The 10,244-nt window shown below is 51.8% G+C and overlaps 1 protein-coding gene across 4 annotated transcripts in view; it reads left to right on the plus strand.

Annotated features, from left to right (window-relative positions):
• The window catches only part of SH2D3C (SH2 domain containing 3C), a 42,281-nt gene that overhangs the window by 13,566 nt on the left and 18,471 nt on the right, over positions 1 to 10,244 (plus strand). For 2 of the 4 annotated variants that reach the window (XM_011931331.1, XM_011931332.1), the window contains one exon: positions 3,450 to 3,489. In XM_011931331.1, coding sequence (XP_011786721.1) covers positions 3,450 to 3,489 — 40 coding nt within the window. Of the gene's footprint in view, positions 1 to 2,661; positions 2,980 to 3,449; positions 3,490 to 10,244 lie in introns of those variants that run through there. The other 2 variants (XM_011931334.1, XM_011931333.1) reach the window with 2 other exon arrangements.

A 10,244-nucleotide genomic window follows, 5' to 3' on the forward strand; every position in this document is an offset into this window, starting at 1 on the left:
GGCGGAGCTTGCAGTGAGCTGAGATCCGGCCACTGCACTCCAGCCTGGGCGACAGAGCGAGACTCCGTCTCAAAAAAAAAAAAACTGAAGGGCCAGGCACGGTGGCTCATGCCTGTAATCCCAGCACTTTTGGGGAGGCTGAGGCAGGCATATCACCTGAGATCAGGAGTTCAAGACCAACCTGGCCAACATGGGGAAACCCCGTCTCTGCTAAAAATACAAAAAATTAGCCCGGCGTGGTGGCGGTCACCTGTAATCCCACCTACTTGGGAGGCTGAGGCAGGAGAATTGCTTGGACACGGGAGGCGGAGGTTGCAGTCAGCCAAGATTGCGCCACTGCGCTCCAGCCTGGGTGATAGAGTGAGACTCCGTCTCAACAACAACCACCACCACCACCAAGAGCAGGAGGGAGGGAACCCAGGGAATGTCTGGAGGAAAATATTCCAGGCAGCGGGAATAGGAAGTGCAAAGACCCTGAGGTGGGGTGGCAGAGATAGAGCAGCGCAGGTGAGGAGGAATGTCGTGGGCCATGAGGTCAGTGTGCAAGGCTGCTTGCAAGACCTTGGCTCTTACTGTAAGTGAAGCTGGGGGCCATGCAAGTGGGTTGGAGCAGAGGAAAGCTGTGATCTGACTTGCTTTGAACAGGACTGCTGTGGCTGCTGTGTGGGGAGAATAGGTTGCAGGGACACAGATGGAGGCAAGGAGGCCAGGGGGAGGTGGTGGTGGTAGTCCAGGCAAGTGATGGTAGCAGATTGTAACTGGGCATGGTCATTGTGTCTTGGACATGTCAGAGTGTTGTAGCGCCACCCTATGGTGAGGCCATGGGGTGGAAGAGTGGCCGCAGAGCCTCAGCTTCCCTGACCTGGGCCTCTGCCCTGAGCACCCCTATAGGCTCTGGCCACCCTAGTCAGGCCTGATCTCTTGTGCAGGCACCCTGTCTCCAAGGCTCTACCCCTGTTCCAGAGCCTGAGGGGAAGTACAGGAAGCAGGAGGAAGCGCTGGGTTGATCCAGTGTCCTGGCCAATCTGTTCCCAGCAGTGGGAGGATTTCCGGGCCTGAATAGCAGGAAATGTTGGGATGGGATGCCTCACCCGGGAAGAGTGGGTGGAGGTGAATGGGGGAGGGGTCCCTACCCTACCTCACTCCACTACTGCTGGATAGAGAGAGCCCAAAAGCCTACTGTTGCTGGGCTGTAGCTTGAGGGACTGTGGTTAGACACTAGCTAGGGCTTTCTAGGAGAGAAGATTAGCGATGACGAACCCTAGAATGTTAGAATAGGGAGGGCTATCAGATAGCGTCTCAAGGAGGAGGAGCTTTTGGCCTTAGGATTTGGGGAACCCACAATTTTATTTTTTATCTCGGCTTCCTTTTTTTTTAAAAAATATGAAGCTTCTGTATTTGAGGAGGAGGTCCAATATTCGACCTCCCCTCCCCATTTTGCAGATGGGAAGGCTGAGGCCTTTCTTAGCCAGAGAACCTGGGCCCAGCCTAACAAAATTAATGATGACAGCGATTAACAATTAACATTGACTGTTTACTATTCATGCATCCCTTTAAGCAATACTGCTTTCTTTCAACCTCTTCTTCTTGGGTTCAAGTGATTCTCCTGCCTCAGCATCCCAAGTAACCAGGATTACAGGCGTTTGCTGCCACATCCGGCTAATTTTGCTTTAAGCAATAGTTCTTGAGCTCCTGCAGGCACTATGTTGGGGACTGGGTCTCAATGGTGAATTAGACAAAGTCAACACTTTCATAAGGGCATCAGATAATTAAGTCAGCAATTAAATATAAAGTGGCCATTTCAGGCAGAAATTGCAAAAATTGAAAATAAAGTAGGATTGGGAACACAGAGTGAAGCAACGAGGGACTATTTGAGGTGGGGAGGTCAGGGAAGGCTTCTCCAAAGAGGTGACATTAAGCAAAGCCCTGAATAAAGAGGGAGGAGGGACAAGCTTCATGAAGCCCTTGGGGAAGAGCATTCCTGGCAGAGGGAACAGCAAGAGCGAAGGCCCTGTGGCCGGAACAAGTTGCCAAGGAGGGTGGGGCAGAGGCAGAATAAGGGACAGGAGGTGCAAGGGAGACAGGCTGGAGGGTTGGCGGGGTGGCTATGGGGTACCAGCAGGCCACACAGGGCCTTGTGGGTTAGGGAACAGATGAGCCAGTTTTTGCCTGTTTTTCTGGCATAATCATGGTACCCTCTTTACTCTTGCAAAGGAAGAAAAGTTCTGGTGTGGATGATAAATTGCACGGCCACAGAGAGGAGTTTAGATTTTGTTCTTCTAGAAATGGGAGCCGCTGAAAGGCTGAGGATGGTGTGTGTACCATGATCTGCTTAGGTTGTAAGCTTGGGCGCCTTCTGGTCTCGGGGCAGAAGCTGACTGTGGGTGAGAGTGGACACAGAGCCCGAGGGAAGGCTCCTCTGCTCCACCGGAGACACGAGGGTGGCCCTACTGTGAGGACGGGGTGGACATGCGGAGAAGATTCTGACGGTGGAGCGGCAGGATTTCCTGGTGGACTGGGTGTGGAGCTGAATGGAAGAGAAGGAGCACAAAGGACCACATGGTTTTTGGCCAAAGTGGCAGGAAAGAGGAAACTGACATCAGCTGAGCCGGGGAAGATGGGGAGGGGGCGGGGAGGAGCCACAGTTCTGCTTTGGATACAACAAGTTGGTGATAGCCTTCAGATATCCAAGGGGAGGCGTCCTGGAGGTAGTTGGGTTTCCAAGTCTGGGGATGGAGGGGCAGGTCCAGGCTGCCTGAGGGTAGGGGTAGCATTTAAGGCAGTGCACTGAGGGGAGTGGTTCATGGTGGCCCTCAGGAGGAAGGAAGGAAAAATAGCCACCTCTGGCCTCTGGCCTCTCCAGGCACTCCACCCTGGGGGCAGAATCAATTCCGTAGCCCTCTAGCACCGGCAGTGGCTCCGCAGTATGCTTGGCAGTGGCCGTGACTAGGTCACTCTACCCTAGGAAGTGAGTGCAGGGTAGAAGCACAGGGGCTGATCCCCAGCCTGGGGCCCTCCAGGGTTTAGAGTCAGGGATGATGGGGGTGGGGTGGGAGGAGGGGGTGGGGAAGGCAGAGAGAAGAAGAAAACCAGGGAAGCATAGTGTCCGTAGTCCAGTGAAGACAGTGGTTCCGGAAGCAGGCTCCATAATAAGCAGGTAACGTTCATTAAGCCCTGAGTTCTCCAGTCAAAGTCATTAGGCAGAGACCGTCATTATTCCTGATTTACAGATACGAAATGCAGGCTCAGAGAGGTGAAGGGACTTGCCTAGGGGTGCACAGCTGGAAAGTGGAGGAGCCAGGCCAGCTGATAAGTGCCCCCTCCTGCCTTCAGGGTGAGACTGCTGGGGTCCCAAGGGCCAGGTGCTGGCCCCAGGCAGGCAGGCAAGAGACTGGCAGCTGGGGAGCCAAGCAGGGCTGGGGATGCTCACTTGTCTTCTCTCCTTCCAGGGCTGCTGGAGAGCCGGAGGCTGGCGGCGACTATGTGAAGGTAGGAGGGGCTGGGCCAGGAGTTGGTCAGAGGACACTGAAGGTCTCAGAGCCTGTTCCATTATGGGTGGGCAGAGCCCTTCCTCAAGCCTTGTTAGGAGCCAGACCTCGCTGTGTATTCCCAGGAGGGGAGGTTCTCAGAGTCGAGGCAGCATTTGGATCCAGTTTCATTCTCAGCACCTTCTTCCTACACCAGCCATTATTCTCTCCTGGCCCCAAACTCAGGGCATCCCAATATTTGATATCATCTGACCCCACCCACTTGCCAGCTGGACGGGTCCCCAACAGTGTCTCTGTGTAAAGGTTGCAGCCTTCCAATCCCACCCAATCTTTGTGCACCTACTGTGTGCTGGCTCTGGGAGCAGGGAGCAGGAGAGGATGACTCAGTTCTTTATCACAGATAATGGGCACAGCTCAGATTTATCCAAAGCTTAATTTATCCTGGGCACTGGGAACACTGAAATGCAGTTTTGGCAGAGCACGGTGGCTCATGCTTGTAATCCTAGCACTTTGGGAGGCCAAGGCGGGTGGATCACCTGAGGTCAGAAGCTCAGGACCAGTCTGGCCAACATGGTGAAACCCCTTCTCTACTAAAAATACAAAAAATTAGCCAAATATGGTGGTGCGTGCCTGTAATCCCAGCTACTCAGGAAACTGAGGCAGGAGAATTGCTTGAACCCAGGAGGCAGAGGTTGTAGTAAGCTGACTACTGCGCTCCAGCCTGGGGAAAAAAAAAATGCAGTTTTGAAATAACAATGATAGTAATAATCATAATCATAAATAACATATTGAGTGCCTATTGTGTGCAGACCCTGTGCTGGCTGCTAGACTCTGGAGGAGAGGCATTCTTTACATGAGAGATCTTTGATTTTCTCCCTCATCGCTGGGTAGGGAGAGCCTTCTTGTGCCCATTTACGAATGGGAAACTTGAGGTCCAGAGAAGTGCAGTGACTTGCCCTGGGTCACATTACTTTTTTTTTCATTTTTTTTTTTTGGAGACGGAGTCTAGCTCTGTCGCCCAGGCTGGAGTGCAGTGGCGCGATCTCGGCTCACTGCAAGCTCCACCTCCCGGGTTTACGCCATTCTCCTGCCTCAGCCTCCCGAGTAGCTGGGACTACAGGCGCCCGCCATCTCGCCCGGCTGGTTTTTGTATTTTTTTAGTAGAGACGGGGTTTCACCGTGTAGCTCAGGATGGTCTCGATCTCCTGACCTCGTGATCCACCCGTCTCGGCCTCCCAAAGTGCTGGGATTACAGGCTTGAGCCACCGCGCCCGGCCGTCATTTTTTTTATACTGTAAGTTCTGGGGTAACATGTTCATGTGCAGAACATGCAGGTTTGTTACATAGGTATACACGTGCCATGGTGGTTGGCTGCACCCATCAACCCGTGATCTACATTAGGTATTTTTCCTAATGCTCTCCCTCCCCTAGCCCCCTACCCCGCATACTTTTAATGGTGAAAACCACAATTACTTTTGCACCAACCTGATATTATGAGGAAGAACTGGGATTACACCCCAAGTTTGATGCCAGGACTATAGCCAAAGCCCTTGGCCTTCTGCCCCCAGGAACCCCCACCCTGAGCAAGGCCCTGTGCCGAGTACTGAGAATAGGCAAAGGGCAAGGAGCACCAGGCCCTGAATTCGAACGGCTCCTGGTCCAGGTGGGACCCACGGAAGAATCATACAGTGCCTTGCGCTTGTTTTTTGCAATCCATCAGATCCAACTTTTATTTTTATTATTATTTTTTAAGAGATGGGATCTCTCTCTGTCTCTCACTGCAGCCTATGCTCCTGGGCTCAAGCAATCCTCCCACCTTAGCCTCCTAAGTCCCTGGGACTACATGTGTGTGCCACTGCTAATTTAAAGAGATGGAGTCTCACTCTGTCACCCAGGCTGGAGCACAGTGGTGCGATCTCGGCTCACTGCAAGCTCTACCTCCCAGGTTCACACCATTCTCCTGCCTCAGCCTCCTGAGTAGCTGGGACTACAGGCGCCCGCCACCACACCCAGGTAATTTTTTCTATTTTTAGTAGAGACGGAGTTTCACCATGTTACCCAGGATGGTCTCAATCTCCTGACCTCATGATCTGCCTGCCTTGGCCTCCCAAAGTGCTGGGATTACAGGCGTGAGCCACCTCGCCCAGCCAAAAAAATAAAATTTTTTTTTAAAGATGGGGTCTCACTATGTTGCCCAGGCTGGTCTCAAATGCCTGGCCTTAAATGATCCTCCTGCCTCGGTCTCCCAAAGTGCTGGGAATACAAGCATGAGTGACCACGCCTAGCAGATCCAAATTTTAGTCCCGTTAAAGCATGATGGGCCAGGCGCAGTGGCTCAGGCTAGGCACAGTGGCTCATGCCTGTAATCCCAGCACTTTGGGAGGCCGAGGCGGGCAGATCACCTGAGGTCAGCAGTTTGAGACCAGGCTGGCCAACATGGCGAAATCCCGTCTCTACTAGAAATACAAAAATTAGCCAGACGTGGTGGCACATGCCTGTAATCCCAGCTACCGGGGAGGCTGAGGCAGGAGACTTCCTTGAACCCAGGAGGCAGAGGTTGCAGTGAGTCGAGATAGCACCACTATACTCTAGCCTGGGCGACCGAGCAAGACTCAATCTCAAAAAAGAAAGAAAAAAAAAAAAAGCATGATGTAGGCTGATATAAAAAACCCCACAAAACTAAAAAACAAATTTTAGTCTGAGATCTGCCACTTACTTGCCACTGGCTTTGGGTGTGGCATCGCCTCCCTAAGCCTGTGTTTGACTATGTGAAATGGTAACAAGGGTGCCTCCAACCCAGGGTTGCTATGGCTTCAGTCAGCCCATGGCCATGAGTGGGGGAGCTGGGCCTGGAACAGCGTGGGCTGGCCTAGCTCCTCACCACAGGGACATTTCATCACCCTGAGATGCTACCTGCACAACTCTATGTAAGTGACTAGTAATGGAGCAGCGTGGGAAGTCCTTAGATTGCTGCCCCCTCACCATCACCAGAAGCTGTGGGAGCTCCAGAGGTGGGGGATGACTTTCAGCTGGGGAGCTGGGGCGCTGGAGATCAAGGAAAGCTTTCTGGAGGAGGAGGAGGCATTGGAGCCAGGCCATTGCAGTTGACTGGGAACATTCATTGAGATCTCTCCATGAGTGAAAAGCTAGAAAGGAGACAAAGTTAAGCAGAGATGGGTAGGAGAGTTGTCCTGGCAGAGGCAGGAGTGTGGACAAAGTCAGAAAGTAAACTGCGTGAGCCCAGAAACAGAGTCTAGGGTAGGAACAAGTCGAGCAGAAGTTCCAGAACCCTTATGCCACTGTGGGAGGGAGGACCTGGGGAAAACTAACACCAAAGGCAATGAGTGGAATGCAGGGGCCATATTTTAGCATCCTGCAGACCCCAGCTGCCTGGTAAGGTGGTGAGATCCCTGTGAAGAATGTTAGCTTTATATTTTTTCCTATAGTTTATTTTTAAGGGTTAAAAATGTAGGTTTTTGTTTTGTTTTGTTTTAAACATTGTAAAATAAGTAATATCTGCTCAGTAGAACTGATTAAACAGTCTCCCAAAGGACAAAGTCAAAGGAATGTTAATTTTAGTTTCAAGACTCAGATGAGGTTCTGGGCGCAGTGGCTCATGCCTGTAATCCCAGCAATTGGGAGGCCTAGGTGGGAGCGTCCTTTAAGGCCAGGAGTTCGAGACTAGCCTGGACAACATAGCAAGATCCTGTCTCTACAAAAAATATATAAAAATTAGCTGAGAAGGCCGGGTGCGGTGGCTCACACCTGTAATCCCAGGACTTTGGGGGACTTGGGCCTTGGAATTGGAGGGCCAAGACCGGCGAATCACTTGAGGCCACGAGTTTGAGACCAGCCTGGCCAAGATAGTGAAACCCCGCTACTAAAAATACAAAAAATTGAACAGGCGCGGTGGCTCACGCCTGTAATCCCAGCACTTTGGGAGGCCGAGGTGGGCGGATCATGAGGTCAGGAGATCGAGACCATCCTGGCTAACACGGTAAAACCCCATCTCTACTTAAAAAAGACATAAAAAAGTTATCCAGGCATGGTGGTGCACTACTGTAATCCCAGCTACTCAGGAGAATGAGGCAGGAGAATTGCTTGAATCTGGGAATTGGAGGTTGCAGTGAGCTGAGATCTTGCCACTGCACTCCAGTCTGGACAATGGAGTGAGACTCCATCTCAAAAATAATAATAATAGTGGCCGGGTGCGGTGGCTCACGCCTGTAATCCCAGCACTTTGGGAGGCTGAGGTGGGCAGATCACAAGGTCAGGAGATCGAGACCATCCTGGTGAACACGGTGAAACCCCATCTCTACTAAAAATACAAAAAAATTAGCCCAGCGTGGTGGCGGGCATCTGTAGTCCCAGCTTCTCGGGAGGCTGAGGCAGGAGAAAAGTGTGAACCCTGGAGGCGACGGAGCTTGCAGTGAGTGGAGATCGTGCCACTGCACTCCAGCCTGAGAGACAGAGTGAGACTCGTCTCAAAAAAAAAAAAAAATAATAATAATAATAATAGTAATCTGGGTATGGTGGTGCATGCCTGTAATCCCAGCTACTAGGAACTACTTGGGTGGCTGAGGCATGAGAATCACTTGAACCCAGGAGGCAGAGGCTGCAGTGAGCAGAGATTGAGCCACTGCACTCCAGCCTGGGTGACAGAGTGAGACTGTGTCTTGAAAAAAAAGAAAATTAGCTGAGTGTGGTGGTGCGCGCCTGTAGTCCCAGCGACTTGGGAGGCTGAGGCAAGAGAATTACTTGAGCCCAGGAGGTCAATGCTGTGATTACGCCACTGTGCTCCAGCCTGGCCTACAGAGGGATACCCTGTCTCTTTAAAAAAAAAAAAAAAAAAAGTCAAATGAGGGTTAAAAGGAATCAATAGTTGGGTTCCAAAAGCCCCCTCTTAGGCTGGGCGTGGTGGCTTATGCCTGTAATACCAGCACTTTGGGAGGCCGAGGTGGGTGGATCACTTGAGGTCAAGAGTTCAAGACCAGCCTGGCCAACATGGTGAAACCCCATCTCTTAAAAAAAAAAAAAAAAAAATTAGCCAAGCATGGTGGCACACACCTGTAATCCCAGCTACTCGGGAAGCTGAGGCAGGAGAATTGCTTGAGCCTGGGCAGCCGAAATTGCAGTGAGCCGAGATCACTCCATTCCACTCCAGCCTGGGCAACAAGAACAAAGCTCTGTCTCAAAAAAACAAAACCAAAAGCCCCCTCCTACCTTGAGATACTCATCTTTGAGGAGTCAGCTTCCAGAACTTCAGAGTTCTCAAACTGTTTTGTGTATCCTTTGATTCTAAGGAAAGGATTCTTTTTTTTTTTTTGAGACGGAGTCTGGCTCTGTCGCCCAGGCTGGAGTGCAGTGGCCGGATCTCAGCTCACTGCAAGCTCCGCCTCCTGGGTTTACGCCATTCTCCTGCCTCAGCCTCCCGAGTAGCCGGGACTACAGGCGCCCGCCACCTCGTCTGGCTAGTTTTTTGTATTTTTTTAGTAGAGATGGGGTTTCACCGCGTTAGCCAGGATGGTCTCGATCTCCTGACCTTGTGATCCACCCGTCTCGGCCTCCCAAAGTGCTGGGATTACAGGCTTGAGCCACCGTGCCCAGCCAGGAAAGGATTCTTAAATTCCAAGACCATAAAATTCCAGGCTGCTTGCCCAGAGCTTCAGATGTATTTACAGAAAACAAACAAACAACTGAGGCTCAGAGAGGTGGACTCACCCACCTGCAGTCACACAGTCTATCAGAAGGATTTAGACCTGAAGCCTGACTGATGGGGAATCAGCAGTGGCTCCCTTTGCATTGAAGAGTATGTGGTTGTGGGACAAAAAGTCCAGTTTCTTTTTCTTTTTGAGACAGAGTCTTTCCATCACCTGGGCTGGAGTGCAGTGGTACAATCTCTTCTCACTGCAACCTCTACCTCCTGGGTTCAAGCGATTCTCATGCCTCAGCCTCCTGAGTAGCTGGGATTACAGGCATGTGCCACCACACCTGGCTAATTTTTTTGTGTTTTTAGTAGAGGATTTCACCATGCTGGCCAGACTGGTCTCAAATTCCTGGCCTCAAGTGATCCACTTGCCCTGGCCTCCCAGGGTGCTGGGATTATAGGCGTGAGCCACCATGCCAGGCCAAAAAGTCCAGTTTCTAAGACAGGAAGCTTGAAAATAATAGCGTGCACTTATTGAGCGCTTATTTCATGCCTGGCAACTTACATGCACCAGCTCAGCAAAAGCTCACAAGAGTTCTGTGAGGTCAGCGCAGGCTTTAGCTGCGTTTGGCAGGTGCATTTTCCACAAGTAAGTCGTAGATCCCAGGGAAGGGGCTGGTGGGAGTGAGCGCACCAGTAGTTAGGGGACAGTTGAACCCAGGCTGCCCCTGTAACCACTGGGCTTTACTGGCTCTCTACACCCCCAGAGTCTTATCAGTGAACATCCCTGATTCCCAGCAGAGTCTCTGATTCCAAACCAAGGGTGAGAAATCCTGGACTCTGGGAGATTTCCTGAGGCCACAAAGAATTTGGTAGAGCACATACAGGGATTTTTCCAGTTTTAGACATGATTTAATTCAAAGTCTCTGCCCGCTCCCGGTCTGTTAGAGGTGCGGCGAGTGGGGGAGGCAGGAACCTCCCTTCGCTGGTCCATGGGTCCCCACCCGATCCCGCTGCCCCGGGTAATACCCTCCTTGGCAGGTCCTCCGCTCCGCGCCCGCAGCACCAGGCAGCTCGAGCGCGCGGGACTGGAGGGCGGGGGGCGAGGG

The sequence above is a fragment of the Colobus angolensis genome, unplaced genomic scaffold, assembly GCF_000951035.1.
Source record: "Colobus angolensis palliatus isolate OR3802 unplaced genomic scaffold, Cang.pa_1.0 Scaffold9, whole genome shotgun sequence".
Lineage (NCBI taxonomy): Eukaryota > Metazoa > Chordata > Mammalia > Primates > Cercopithecidae > Colobus > Colobus angolensis.